Genomic DNA, 16,084 nt, shown 5'->3' with positions numbered 1-16,084 from the left:
GAAACAGGGATATCAGTATGTTTCCCATCTTACCCAGAAGTTGCTAAGCATACAACAAAGAGTAAACAATACTTCAAAAGGAGTGTGGCTGTCTGTGTGTGAGGAAGAGAGAAAACAAGTATAACTTACTCCTTCAAACAAGGAACCAAATCAAGAGCTCTACAAAATGCCAAACATGCGAGCTCATGAAGACTCAAACCCTTCCCGTTTCTTACATAAACATCAACAACATGTGTAACATCTGCATGATCATGCGATTCAGCCTCTCTAAGGAATCGGTCTTCATCAAAGTCTGTCATCAAGTCATCATTATTCGCCCTCAATTCGGGCACTAAACGAAGCAGCTCCACACTCCTGTCCACAATTTTACGTGCAATTGGACGAAAACATCCCACCAATGGCACTGTATAACTTGGGTGCAGAATCAATTGTCCCAGGGCATTTACAACTTCTTCTTCACTAACCTTATCACCCTATAAATCAAATAAACTCAATACTATATCATCTGCGATCGCAAACACTTAATGTAAAATCCACTCATAAATAAAATTTGAACAGAGAAGAGAGACGACAAGGCTTGGTACCTTTTTTAGTAGATAAACGAATTGCGGGAGATTAGCAAGCTTGGGGCACCGACTAACGAACCTCTCCAACTCAAATTCCAGACGAAAGCTGCCGTCCAACGACATCCCTGGCCGATTCTGCTACGGTTGTCCGGTTGTCGTCTGTGTTTTAGTTCTTCTCCTAGGGTTTAAGAGCGTGCGTTCAGGGTTTTAGTTTGTTTAAATGCATATTTATAGTGTCCTGACTCCTCAACCCTTGCCGCTACTTTTTATTTTCCTTTTTTTAATGTTTCCTATGGATCAACTGATCGGTCCTTGCGGAGTCGGGGGCGGTCAAGGGTCCCTTTTTCTTTTTTTTTTGAAAGGAAACAGAATTCTATTAAATCAAAGTTGAAATAAAATCAGTAACGTTATGCTGTGAGCACGTGCTCACCTTGCAAGGTGAACACGGTTTCATATTCATAATTTTTATATTGTAAATTCATAATTTTTATACTGTAGATCCATAATTTATATATTGTAAATTCATCATTTTTCGGATTTTTTGTGTTTAGTAACACTTGAAAAATCCAATTAACGGAAAACATTTTCTGTTGACGGGGAAAAATGTGTCCATTCTCTGCCATTGTTGTTTCTTTTTTTTTTGTAAGGTTTCTAGCGGAAACTAGTTCTGCGGAAACCAACCATAGCTATGGTTTCTAGCGGATACCCGAACCTTTTTTTTTTTGGTTTCAAATATATAAAATGTATTTTTATATTCTAAATAAAAAAATTAAAATATTTAATTATACAATTCTACTCATTTTCCAGAAAATGAACCAAACACACAAAAATAGTTTTCCAAATACATCCAAACACTGGAAAAGGAAAATGTTTTTTTGAAAATTGACTCATTTTCCAGAAGTCATTCTCCTGTTTTCTAAACGGATCCTTAAATTCATAATTTATAAATCGTAGATTCATAATTAAAATATAGTAGATTCATAATTTTTATAAAGTAGATTCATAATTTATATATTGCAAATTCATAATATCTGTACTGTAGATTCATAATTTCTATACTGTAAATTCATAATTTTTAAATTGTATAGTTATCAAATTATGAACATATAATTTTCTGATTTGTGAAAACAGAGTTCAACAATTGAAATCTAAAGCACAAATTTTATAAATTTACAATATAGAAATTATGAATAAGAAACTGTACCCACCTTGCAAGGCGAGAACATGCTCACAGCATAATTTGCCTCCATTATGCATGCACATTAATTTAATGGGCCTATTGGGCTATATACCGGTGGAATCTCCTAAACTCTAATGGGCTGAAAATACCAATTTTACCCCAAAAGTTTTTTTTTTTTTGAAACCAAAAGTTGAGGCAAATTTTACTGTCAATAGTTATGTTGTGCAACCGAATGTACCATGCGCATGGTGCATATGATGCAAAACGATGTCGTTTTGACTAAAAACGCGCGTCCCATTTTTAAAAAAAAAATCAGGTTCGATTCTCGGCAATAGCATTATTGTATGATACTGCTAATTCTACGTAAGCAATAATTAAATAAACCCGAGACCAATTAAAGCAAGTAAATATCTTTATTGATCACGGTAAAGGCCCTAAGTACAATCTACTTGGTTGCTCTGAGTGCCGACTGACTGCGGTCGGGATTCTCTAACAACAACCTATCGATCGTCCAAAAGTCCACTACACTGTAGCTACTGTGGGTATTTATAGCCGCTGCGCCGGAGACACAAATCCGGTCGCTCGGCATGCTCTCCACGTAGCCTCCACGTGTCATCCTCCCGGGTGCCCTGTCTGTCGTCGTAAAGAGCTGCCACGTGTCCTTCGTCAGCTCTCTCACCAAAGGGCTGCCGCTCGGTGGTCGACACTGCCGCTCGGGCAACTCCCGGTCGGACCCCGACCGAGTTCTTCACGTGAAGCCCGACCTGTTACCTGCAAAGACAAAGAGGAAAGGACGAAGGCACCTCGGTCGGGGTAAAGCTATGTCGGTCGGGGTATTCCCTACCAAGAGCCCCCCAGCCCGGGCCTTTTTGATCGTCCGGGAAAAAACGGGACGGGATGAAGAAGCCCAACCGTCGGCCATCAAACCGACCAGCCAGCTGTCATTCTTCCCCTCGCCACATGTCGGCCACTGCCGGCCTCTGCGACTGCAACGGTCGCCTCGGAATCAGCGCGGGTCGTGTCACGCAAGTGGACTCGTTTCCCGCCTAAATGCTCTCCTATAAATAGGCCATTGAGGCCTTCATTTGAACTTTCCTCAATCCATTGAAGCGATCGGTACCCTCAGAGAGTCCCGAGCAGCAGTTCAGCGAACCAGTCGAGCAAACCAGGCTTCAAACTTTTCCCAAAGTACCTCCAATCGGTAAGCTCTCTACTCCTTATCTTTTGCTTTATTTTTAGCTTTGCGTAGGAGTAAGGTAGAACTAACTCCGATCTAACTTCCCGAACCCTGCACTAACCCCGACCGACCTTTAGGTAGAAAAACATGTCGGATTCGGATAGCCAGAACATCTCGGTCGCAGACTACGACCACGGATTTGAGTAGATCAGCGAAGAGGAGATAGAGATTATGTCCTATTCGCCTAAGGTCGTTCAATGACCGGGGAAGGCCCCCGAGCGAGCCCCCGTGCAGCAGGAATCCTCGAGCACAAGCGACTCTTCAGGATCGGGCTCGAGCGGTTCGGGGAGCTCGGGCCGTGACAGTGAGGAGACCTCCACAAGCGGACGAGTTCTCCGGTCCGAGGGCATTAGGGAAACGCCCACCCGGGTGATAGGGGATCACCCGGAAACCACTCCTCAAGAAGACGACCTACCGGGCAGAAGCGAGCCGGTCGAGGAAGAGATAACCGAACCAGCGACCGGTAAGGACGACAGGTTCGAGTATCTGAACAGCGAGAGCGTCGCCCAGCAAATGAGCGAGCTGACTCATGGGGAGGCCGCGCGGATCGCGGAAAGATTAAGTGGTCGAGTGGAATTCGACACAAGTCGGCGGCTCGGGAACGTTATCGAGCGTCACCGGGGCAAGTGGATCGGGATGCACTACGACTCCCTACTGGCCCCGGTCGTCTTCCCGTTCCCCGCCATTTTGACCGCTTTCCTGGGCTACTACCAGGTCATGCCAGCCCAAATCTGCCCGAACTCACATCGCATCATAGCATGCTTTCCCCAGATTTGTGCTCGGCACAAGGTAACCTGCACGATGGAGCTTTTCAACTACATCTATCAGGTGAAGATCCTCTCGGGCAACTACGGCGGTGGATTCTTGATGGTGCAATCCCAAGAGGGAAGGTGCTCGATCGCAGGCCTGCCCGGGAATAACAAAGGGTGGAAAAGGAGGATCTTCTCGGTCAAATATGACCCCTGGATCCTCCCGATCGACAGAGTTTGGAGCACCCACTTTAGGAAACAAGTTACGCTGGTCGAGACCCCGGCTCTTCGGGAGGCTGTCGTCCGGATCTCAAGTGAGATCCACGAATACAAGATCTTCCGGTCGGCAGAGAGCCTTGAGGCCGCCCAGTTACCAGACCCGGTATATGATCTGAAAGAGAAGTACAAGCCCGTACCGATGGGCGTGGTGGTGGCAGGTCCTCCTGCTCGGGGTAAATGGAAGAAGACAGGTCTAACCCTAACTAACTCTCCCGCTCTTAACTTCCCAAACAGCGAACTTATTCCCGAGCTAACGAAGTTGTTCCTTTTGCAGATATGGCGCCGAAACGCTTCAACAGCGCAGCTCCAAAATCTCCTTCCCGAACGAAAATAACTCTGGGGAAGAAGAAGACGACCGCTGGGTCTTCGGGAGGGGACTCCATCCCGGTTGCCCGACCCTTAGGCCCCGCCCCGGTCATCACCGACGAGGGTGGGGTCCTGGATACCTCGGACACATTGGTCACCCGAGTGACCAGCAAGTCGAAGGGGCAGGCGGTGGAGAGAGCGGTCGAGGAAGCGGCCGGGAGCAAGAGGCAGAGAACGAAGAAGAGCCCGGCCCCGGCGGTCGGGTCTGTCATGGCTGATGCCTCCATACTATCTCGGATCGGCAATTTGACGTCGGTCGAGATAGACCTGACCAAGCTAAGCCCGACCCAACTGGCTGAACGGCTCGGTCGTGAGCTGGTCGAGGTAAGAACTCTTCTTTCTTTCACTTTTGTATGATGGACCCTCAATCGGGCTAACATGCTTAACTCTGCAGGCATCACGAGTCGGGGCGGCACTTCACGGCCAGGCGCTGTTGGCCACTGAGGCCATAAGGCTTAAAAAGGTCGCCGACCGGCGATTTAAGGAGCTGGAGGAGATGTCTGCCGAGCTAAAAAAGGCCGAGGAGGCGCTGAAGAAGGCTCGGACCGACCGGAGCGCCTTGTCGAAGGCGTTGCAGAAGGAGAATGAGGCTCGGGAAGAGGCGGTCAAGAGGAGCACAGACCCGGCCGCAGCGATCGACTATTTCTTCCGGGAGGTCGAGCCCGGCATGGCCTTCGTTCGGCAAATGCGGAAAAACGCAGTTGCAGACGAGCTCTTCTGGTCCTTCGGCCATTGGGCCTATAACAGCGGTCAAAGAGAGATGATGGAAAGGACGGAGGCAAACATTAGGGAGGCACTTGAGGGCGAAGACCTCGAGCTAGTCTTGACCACCCTCCCGACTAAAGTCTCCGACCCCGGGCTGGACCCATACGACCCCGAGATTGAGGTCGTCGGCCCGAGCGAGGCTGCCGCTGAGAAGCCTGCCGACCCGGCCGATGCCGAAGCCGTGAAGAAATGAAGCCTGCTGCTTTGTTTTCTCCTTTTGTAAGCATTGAATCGGGAGCCCGGTCCCGAGTTGTACCGGGCACTTCTTCTCGATTAATGAAACTTCTGTTTTTTGTTTAACCTGTGTTGCTCGTTTTCTCGCTTTAAATTTTTGCTTTCAACGTGCATGCACTGATCCTAGATGCTCGACCTCATGGCCTTTTGGCCCGGTCGTGCACTACTCAACTTGTTTGATACCCGACCTTGTGGCCTTATGGCCCAGTCGCGAATCCGAGATTCCGGCGTCATACTGGCTAACCCGAGCGGGTTTACCCGATCTCCAGGCCTTAACGAAATTTTGAAAATAGGTAAGCCTCCACGGTCGGGATTTTCCCGAACGACGGGCCTGTAGGTAGGTACTTCCTTCATCCCAGCTCCCACACTATTGTGCCTTTGAACTCTTGACTTGCTTCTGATATTCGGTCATACGCCGAGCGGCTAGCTCTCTTTTTTCCTCGACCCCATCGAGATCCACGACCATCGCGTGTTCGTTCTCCTCCGCATTGTAAGTTCTTTCTCGATCGGTCGGGATCCAAGCTTCGATCGGGAGTCGGGCTTCTGCTCCATAAACCAAGGCGAAAGGGGTCTCCAAAGTAGCTTCCCTCGGGGTCGTCCGATAAGTCCACAACACATATGGCAACTTATCGGCCTAACTACGACCAGCCGAGTGTAGCTTCTTTTTTAGACCTTCCAAAATCGTCCGGTTAGCGTTCTCCACTTGTCCATTCCCCTGCGGGTAAGCCACCGACGACCGGACGTGGGTCGTCCCGATCGTGGCCAAGAAGTTTTGGAAATATTGGCTTACGAATTGGCGGCCGTTGTCGCTGACGAGATGTACGGGCACACCAAAGTGGGAAATCACATTGCGCCAAAGGAACCGAGCACATTGCTGAGAAGTGATCGTGGCTAAGGGCTCGGCTTCTATCCACTTGGAGAAGTAATCGATGGCGACAATCACGAACTTTCTCCGACCGGAGAGCTGAGGGAAGGGGCCCAAGATGTCTACCCCCCACCTAGCGAAGGGAATTGCAGTCGTGACCGGCTGATAGAAGGTTGCCGGTCGTCCAGGCATCCGGACAAACAGTTGGCACGTCTCACATTCCCGAGCTAACTTTTCACAGTCTAGCTGGAGGGACGGCCAATAGTACCCGATCAGCATGATACGACGGGCTAACGATCGGCCTCCTTGATGTGAAAAACATATCCCGGAATGCAATTCCTTCATGACCAGATCGGCCTCAAATGCGGTCAAGCAACGCATAAGAGGGCCTCCGTACGATCGCCTGTAGAGACGACCGTCAAAGACTTGGAACCTCGGGGCTCTAAGCTTGGCCTTCCGAGCACGCTGGGGGTCGTCCGGAAGTCGACCGTGCTCGAGGAACTCCTTCAGATCGGTGATCCAATTGTCTTCTACCGGCTGGATTGGATTGACCGGTAGGCGATGGATGCTATGTCTCGGGATCACCAAAATCCGAGCTATCTTTGACATATGTTCCGGGGCGTCTTGAGCCAACTTAGACAAGATGTCCGCATCAGCATTATCCAATCGGGGTATGTGCCGGACGGTATACCCCCGGAACTGAGCAAGCTTCTCCATGGCTAGGTCTCGGTATAGTTGTAGACGCTCTCCATTGACTTCATAATCTCCGAGAACCTGCCCGACCACAAGCGCGGAATCTGTTTGAGCTCGAATGTATTCAGCCCCCAAGTCCTGAGCGCATTGTAAGCCATTAACAAAGGCCTCGTATTCGGCTTTATTGTTGGTCGGATGGAACTGATACATGAGAGCAAAATAAAATTTGAATCCTTCTGGGCTCGTGACCACCACTCCTCCTCCTGCCCCTTTCTTGCTACTCGACCCGTCAGTAGCCAACGACCACCACTCAGCCTCGGGGTCCGCGACCTCAGGGGCTCGGGTATCCCGGGCGGTGCACTCGACCAAGAAGTCAGCCAAAGCTTGACCTTTGATGGCTGGTCTCGGTCGGTATTCGATCGCGTACTGGGTCAGCATTAATGCCCACTTGATTAGGCGACCGGATGATGAAGCAGTTCGGAGGACTGGCCCGATCGGCTGATCGGTCAACACGCGAATTGCTCGACCCTGGAAATAGGGAGCCAACTTCTTCGCGGCAATGTATAAGGCGTAGACGACCTTCTCTAACCAGGAGTACCGGAGCTCGGGACCATGTAGCGCGTGGCTTACATAATACACCGGTCGCTGGACCCCTTCCGGATCGGTTCGGCACAATACTGCGCTTACTGCACGATCGGAGACGGCGAGGTACACGTCTAGCTCTTCTCCGAGCTCGGGCTTTGAGAGCACGATTGGTGACATGAGATACTCCTTCAGCTCATCAAAAGCCTCTCGGCATTCTTCGTCCCAGACGAATCCATTAACTTTTCGCAATACCTTGAAGAAAGGTAAAGCGCGCTCGGCTAACTTAGAGAGGAATCGGCTGAGGGCTGCCAACCGACCGGTCAATTGCTGGACTTCCCGAACGGTAGAAGGTGGTTGCATGTCCAGAATCGCTTTTGCTTTGGCCGGGTTGGGCTCAATTCCTCTCTTGGTCATCATGTAGCCGAGGAACTTGCCGGTCTGAACCGCAAATGTGCACTTGGTCGGGTTCAGCCGCAACTGGTACTTCCTCATGATCTGGAAGCACTCCCGGAGGTCCCGAGTGTGGTCGGATCGTTCCCGACTCTTGACCAGCATATCATCAATGTAAGCTTCCATCGTTCGGCCCAGTAAATCGGCGAAGAGCATATTGACCATTCTCTGGTAGGTCACTCCCGCGTTACGGAGGCCGAACGGCATCACTCGGTAGCAATACAGCCCGTCCGGGGTCACGAAAGCTGTCTTGCTTTCATCTTCATGGTGCATCATGATTTGATGATAACCCTTGAATGCATCCATGAAACTCATTAGCTCGGCCCCGGCTGTCTCGTCGACCATCTGGTGGATACTCGGTAGAGGATACGGGTCGAGCGGACAGGCCTTATTGAGGTCGGTAAAATTAATGCACATCCTCCAAGCTGGGGGCTTAGGAACAAGGACAATGTTGGCCACCCACTCAGGATAAATCACCGGTCGGATGTGCTCGATCGCCGCCATCTTCTTAACTTCTTCTCTGACAAACTCGCGTCGATCGGAAGAAAGGTGCCTGGTCTTTTGCACGACCGGCTTTGCTGCGGGATCGACGGCTAGCTTGTGACAGATTACCGATCGATCGATCCCGGGCATGTCTTCGGGCCCCCAGGTAAAGATATCGGCATACTCCCGGAGTATGGCTAAAATTTCCGCTCGGAGCTCAGGGGTGAGGGCCCGTCCAATCTTAATCTTCCTATCCGGTCGATCCTCGGATAGGGGAACTTCTTCTATTTCTTCGGAAGGCTCGGGTTGCTCCTTCCGGTCTTTAGCCTCTTCTTTAGCTATGGTGTTCACCCGGGAAGACGGACCGGAGTCGCGTCTGTTGACCGCTCGGGTGTAACACTTCCGGGCGGATTGGACGTCGCCGCGGACCACGCCGACCCCATTGGGGGTGGGGAATTTCATGCACAGGTGAGGCATAGAAATTATCCCACCGATCTTCATAATGGCGGGTCGGCCCAAGATAATGTTGTGGACGTAATGGAGGTTGACCACAACGAACTCTAGCTCCGTCTTGACCGACTTTGGGGATGTGCCGATCTCAACCGGGAGCATTATTTTTCCCTCGGGGTACACAAGAGCCCCGGTAAAACCCGACAGTGGTACACCGACCGGAGTCAGCTCCTGCTTGTCAAGTCCAAGTTTCTCGAACACGTCCAAATAAAGGACGTTTACACTGCTGCCAGTGTCTACCATAACCCTCTGGACGTCCGTCCCTTTGACATCAATCGTGACCACGAGCGCCTCCATACCGTGGTCACCGCTGCTGGGCTGATCTTCGAGGGTGAAGGTTATGGGCTCCATCTTCTGCCTCTTCCCGGTCTCCCGAGAATCCACTATGGCGACCGGGCAATTACTCCGCGGTCGGGAAGCGTCTTCCAATCAACCGAAAATGACGTGGATGGTCGGCTTTCCTGCTGGTCGGCTACTAGACGGAGGGTCAGGGTCCCGTCGGTCATCACGACGATCGTCCCTGCGATCGTCTCTCCGGTCCTGACTCGACCGACCGGAGCGTTCATCACGATCAGAGCGATCAGAACAGTGATGAGAACGCCGGTGATCTCCCCGGTCGGTGTTCCTCTTGGGGTCTTCTCTCCTCCCCACACACTTGTCCAACTTCCCAAGATTGAGCAAATCCTCTAATAGTTGGCGCAAGTGGGTACACTCCTCAGTATCATGCCCGGCACATCGGTGGTAAGCGCAATGCTTACTCTTGTCGGGGCCATCTCGATCGGGATGGGGGAGCTTGATGAGATTGCAGGACTGAGCGTACTGCATGGCCTCCGCTGCGGATCGGTTCAGCGCCGTAAACTCACCAGGCCTGGTGCGGGATCGGGGATGGTCATCACCCGATCGGTGTTCCGCCCGGCCGGCCGGTTTACGGGACGAAGACCCGACCTCCTGCGAGCGTTTTACGGCATTCGTCTCGCCGGCGTTGGCATAATCTGTGACCCTTCGAAGGGCCTCCTCATAAGTGGCCGGGGGGTGTAGAATGAAATCTTGATATAAATACCCCGCCCGGAGGGAGATGTGTAGCATGTGGGTGGCGGTCGCATCATCCATGGGCTCGACCTCCCCGACCGCCGCCTTCCATTTGATGAGGAAGTCGGTCAAGCTCTCCCCTTCAAGCTGCTTGGCCTTCTCCAGATACATATAGGGCTTCCTTACTACTTTGGAAGTGATGAACTTCCTCACGAACTTGATCGCCAAGGTATCAAATTTGTCGATCGAGCCCGGCTGCAAGGTTCGGAACCATTCCGCCGCCCGGCCGGTAAGCGTGGAATAAAAAGCCCTACACATTACGGCGTCTGATACGCCCTTCAGCATCATATTGCTGTAGAAGTCATTAACATGGGCCTCGGGATCCGTCCGGCCATCGTAACTCTTCTCTTCAGAGACCTTCAAATCAAGCGGGTAGGGTTGAGCCATCACTGCCGCTGTAAAAGGCGTCTGGTGTAAGGTCGATTGGTCGGCCGGGGGTGCTGCAGGGTGTGCGTTTCTGAATTGCGCAAACTCCGCCTGGAGGTTGTAGAGCAATCCTCGGGTCTCGTTGAGCTCGGCGGCTTGGGCAGCTTGAGCTGCATCCCGAGCGCGTCGCCGTCGATGAGATCTCGACCCGCTATGCCCGGATGAAGCCTCCTGGCTAGCTTCCTGCATCTGCACGTCTTCCGGCTGACGGTTTGGGTCTTGGGGCCCCAAACGTTGTCGCAGCTCTGGACGAAGTCGATCAAAAGCTACCGCTCGGGTAACTTCTTCAGGGTCCTCCGCTCGGGCAGGAGCCTCCTGTGCTTGCTGGGCCTGTCGTGGTGCCTCCATCGCATCAGCACCCCCCGACCCCAACCGCGAACGAGCCGAGCGTCGAGCCCGGGAAGTGGGCTGATGTTGCGGCTCTACATGTGCGGCCGGGTATACTGGAGGGGCGGCGGCTGGAGCCGTGTACGCAGGCGTGAAAGGTGGATAACCAACCGGGGGTGTGTAATACATCGGTTGGCCTGGCCAATACCCGTACAGTTGAGGTGGGACCGGGTATGGATATTGGCCGGGATACATCATCGGCTGTGGTGGAATTTGCTGACCGGGTGTTGGGTACCCTGGTTGAATGTAGTTCACCGGCTGTTGGGCGGCCGGGTATGTGTTTGATGGATGCGATGGTGAGAGATTGAGATTCAAATCCATCGTCTGACCTTGCTGTTGGGTGGCTTGGTGATCGGATGAGCTTGCTGCATCCGCCTGGTCATCAGCGAAATTATTGTATGCCCACGGATACATTGTTGCAAAGAGACCGGGTGCTCGTCAAGACGTTGCTTTTTTGCACGGGTCCCCACGGACGGCGCCAAAATGATACTGCTAATTCTACGTAAGCAATAATTAAATAAACCCGAGACCAATTAAAGCAAGTAAATATCTTTATTGATCACGGTAAAGGCCCTAAGTACAATCTACTTGGTTGCTCTGAGTGCCGACTGACTGCGGTCGGGATTCTCTAACAACAACCTATCGATCGTCCAAAAGTCCACTACACTGTAGCTACTGTGGGTATTTATAGCCGCTGCGCCGGAGACACAAATCCGGTCGCTCGGCATGCTCTCCACGTAGCCTCCACGTGTCATCCTCCCGGGTGCCCTGTCTGTCGTCGTAAAGAGCTGCCACGTGTCCTTCGTCAGCTCTCTCACCAAAGGGCTGCCGCTCGGGCAACTCCCGGTCGGACCCCGACCGAGTTCTTCACGTGAAGCCCGACCTGTTACCTGCAAAGACAAAGAGGAAAGGACGAAGGCACCTCGGTCGGGGTAAAGCTATGTCGGTCGGGGTATTCCCTACCAGTGGATATATAGTTATGAATTTTTGGATATATAGTTATAAATTTGTGGATATATAGTTATGAATTTATGGATATTTAGTTCATTCATTGTGGATATTTAGTTCATTCATTGTAGATATTTACTTCATTCATTCACTGTGGATATATAGTTATGAATTTATGGATATTTAGTTCATTCATTGTGGATATTTAGTTCAATCATTGTGGATATTTAGTTCATTCATTGTGGATATTTAGTTCATTCATTGTGGATTTTTACTTCATTCATTCATTCATTGTGGATTTTTACTTCATTCATTCACCGTGGATATATAATTTCACTTTTGGTCCCACAACTTTAGAGGATTTATCACTTTTGGTGCACAACTTTAAAAGTTTTCAATTTTGGTGTCTAACTTTGTTGTTTTTATCAATTTTGGTCCTTTCAACCAAATTGACGACGAAATATTGCCGGATTTTATATTTTTAGGGGTAAAATCGTCATCCCAAGGAAACATCTTCAATATCTAAACAAAATCACTCTAAAATCATATCTATAGGACTATAGGTGTTTGATCGATGAGAATAATTGGGAAGACGGACAGAAACTAGACACAGATCTATGAGATTTATAGCATCGACGATTGCCAAACTCTTATATTTCTCTTAACATGATTTTTCTTTTGTTTAGATATTGAATATCTTTTCTTGGGATGACGATTTTGCCCCTAAAATGTAAAATTCAGCAATATTTCGCAATCAATTTGGTCGAAAGGACCAAAATTGATAAAAATAACAAAGTTAGACACCAAAATTGAAAAAATTTAAAGTTGTGCACCAAAAATGATAGAACCTCTAAAGTCGTGGGACCAAAAGTGAAATTAGTTCTTTCTGGATATATAGTTATGAATTTCTGGATATATAAAAATGCTATTGCCGGGAATCGAACCTGATTTCTTCTTTAAGTGGGACGCGCGTTTTTTTTAACCAAAACGGCGCCGTTTTGCAACCGTATGCACCTTGCAAGGTGCATTCGGTTGCACAGCATAATTTGTCTTTTACTGTAGACCATGACCTATGTAGCTAACAGTTATTGTTGTGTAGATCACGGTCCAAAAACAATGTCATTTTGTAATTTTTTTTTTTTACGCAACTCGCTGCAACATATATTTTTATAATTCATAATGTATATTATTCTAACTCATAAAGTACATTATTCTAAATCATAAAATACATTATTTTACCTCAGATATTTCATTACACCAATAAAGTATATTATTCTAACACATAAAGTACATTAGTCTAACACAAATCATGGTCAACTGTATAACAACTCAAAAGGAGAAGCTCTAACCATTTACATTTTACTTGTTTTTTTTCACAAAACAATAAGTTTATGACCTACCAACTACTATGTAGTGTAATGATATTTTATTATCATTATTATCATTTCAAATGTGTGGCTACAAGGTCAAACTCTGGGAATATTGATTCTTTGAGCTGAAAATGATTAAAAAAGTTTAGAACAAATACTGAACTATCTTGTCGTCACTACACAAAAAATTGTGCAATAAACTTCACCAAAAGAGAAATAATAACAAAAATCTAACTCATGACTTTTTGATAAAAATATTATGTTCCACCCACTTAGCTATCTTTTTTAAATAACTACTTTGCTTCTTGATTTCTATAAGGGAGGGGTATTGTGTTGGTCTGATTTCAGTATTTAACAACTTTAACTTTTAATTGTCTTGTAAAGTTGATTAAATAAAATCAGAACATTTTATTGTTGTTAGTGCAGTTGAGGAAATTAATGAATAAATTATTGAATGTGATATATTTTATAAGTTTTATTTAAGGCAACAATGCTGAATTATATTTAATACAATCACATAAGTATAACTAGTTATATTAGTTATTACCAACATTGTCCCAAATTATTACATTTTCATATCCCCTTTCCTTATTAAAGTGTCATAAAATAATTGGAATGTCATGCATGTTACATTGCAAACTTTTACTAGACGCACATTCTGTTTATACATAATCAATGATACGGATACTTTACCCGCATGGGTAGCTCAACTGGTCATAGAAGTGAAACTTTGAAAGAATGATCAGGGATCGAGTCTCACCAGCGGCAGTGTGGGAGCAACCTCTTAAAGTGAGGGGGGGGGGGGGCAGTGAGGGGGGCTCCTTGTGCGCAGTGAGCATCGGTCTAGCCTCTATGGTTCATGTTCAGTTGAGTCTTTGTGTGCAGTGAGCATCGGTCTAGCCTTTATGGTTCATGTTCAGTTGAGTCCTTGTGCGCAGTGAGCATCGGTCTAGCCTCTATGGTTCATGTTCAGTTGAGTCACCATGATTTACATAGGGTTGGGGTTCAGCCTTTTTGGAAGAATGATACGGGGGTTGAAGTTCTTCCTTTTGAAAGAATAATCAATAATACGAGAATCATGTTCTATTCACATAATCATCTTTTTAAGATATAAATATATTTTTTTGACCTATAATAAAAGCATCGTAAATTTAAAGAGTACAAAATATTTAATTCTTATTTAAATGATACTTTGACTAATGAAATAATAACATTGTTGTATTTATAGAAATGGACAATTTTTTTTTTTTTGGGATTAGTGAGAGAATAATTTTCTAGGGATATAGGAACCTTTTCTATTTCTATCCATGCACTTTTCTCTCATTTTCAAAAGCATATTGTACTTCCATATCAACATATTTGTAATCCATTATAATTTTTTCTATTATTATTATTATTATTATTATTATTATTATTATTATTATTTGATGGAAAAAATAGAATTCTCCATAAAGAAATGAGGAATGATAATAAGGTGATTCAGAGAATCAATAAACAATAACACAAGGATTTAATGTGAAAATCAAAGTAGTAAAAACTACATGCCTTTTTTGGGCTAAGTCAAGCCAAAATTATTTATTATATTCTGTAGGTGTAGTACATGTACATATGCTGGCCATGGCCATGGAATGAAAGTAGGAGAAGAATATATACGTAAAAGAGAGATTATATATTTAGGACTGAATGCGTGAGACTTTATAAAGTAATTCCTTGACAGTTGCAACTTCACGCAGCTTTTACTCTCTACTTTCTTGCTAGATTTCTTCTTCATTGACCAATATTATTTATAATAATAATAATAATAATAATAATAATAATATGGAATATTATATTATTCCATTATTATTATTATTATGATGATGATGATGGTATACGAAGGGAGAATCCAAGAAGAACCGCTACGGATCCTCACTAACTCTTCTAGCACTCAAAATCCCTCGACGGTCTTCAATGAATTATTACTATTATTAAAAATGTAATAGTACACAACACAGCCAAAAGTTTTTTTTTTTTTTTTTAATAAAAAAAGTACAATAAATAGTATGTGAAAGAATTGCAAGATTTGAAATCTTACAATTTGCTATTTGCATTAAAAAAAAAACATTAAATAAATAAATAAAAATCCAAGTGGAGTTGGATGTAAGATTGATAGGTTTATTAGTGTATACTAATTTAGGGATGAGTATTATGTACAGAAATGTAATCTTGTAGGATACCTTTTAGGGGTCGTTTGGTTCACGGAATGTAAGATTATCTTAGGGAATGTTAGATTGCTGGGAATGTTAGATTCCTGTGTTTGGTTAAAATTGGGGTATGTAATATAATGATGTTTGGTTTAGGGTTATCTTTTATACACACTATAATATCCTTAACATATTTTCATATATTTTAATAAATTTAAAAATTAAAATAAATAAATAAGATAATGGTATCATATATAATCACATGATTTTAAAATATTAACTAAAATCTTGAACTTGAGAAACAAAATTATTTTATAAACTAACATAACATAATAAAAATAAAAAAATATATATATAATTACAAATATATATATATATATATATATATATATATATATATATATATATAACTAACATAACCAAGGTTATCTTAGATTACCTAAGATTTTGAAGGGAATCACATTCCCTTCAAAATCCTATGTGGAGGGAATGTGACATTCCTTGGGAATATTAGATTCCCTGAGATAATATGAACCAAACACCGAAATGTGAGCTTTGGAATGTCACATTCCCTTGGTTATCTTATATAACCTGAACCAAACGCCCCCTTACTCTTTTAGGTTGGGGACAGATAGGAAGAGTGTCCAAAGGGTATATATATATATAGAGGTTGTCCATGATTTGGGTAAACACGAGCAATTTTGTTGCAGTTGAACTAC

The 16,084-nt window shown here is 45.9% G+C and overlaps 1 protein-coding gene across 1 annotated transcript in view; it reads right to left on the bottom strand.

The window, feature by feature from the left end:
* The window catches only part of LOC109156359 (midasin), a 32,976-nt gene extending 32,167 nt beyond the window's left edge, over positions 1–809 (bottom strand). The window contains exons 1-2 of the mRNA XM_019304190.1: positions 585–809; positions 130–473 (exon numbers count right to left, since the gene is read on the bottom strand). Of these exons, the coding sequence (XP_019159735.1) occupies positions 130–473; positions 585–689 (449 nt within the window). The 5' untranslated portion in view covers positions 690–809. The remainder of the gene's footprint in view (positions 1–129; positions 474–584) is intronic.
* Positions 810–16,084: the final 15,275 nt, after the last annotated feature.

This window comes from Ipomoea nil, unplaced genomic scaffold, assembly GCF_001879475.1.
Source record: "Ipomoea nil cultivar Tokyo-kokei standard unplaced genomic scaffold, Asagao_1.1 scaffold2705, whole genome shotgun sequence".
Classification (NCBI taxonomy): Eukaryota; Viridiplantae; Streptophyta; class Magnoliopsida; order Solanales; family Convolvulaceae; genus Ipomoea; species Ipomoea nil.
This window is presented reverse-complemented; position numbering and strand designations above follow the sequence as displayed.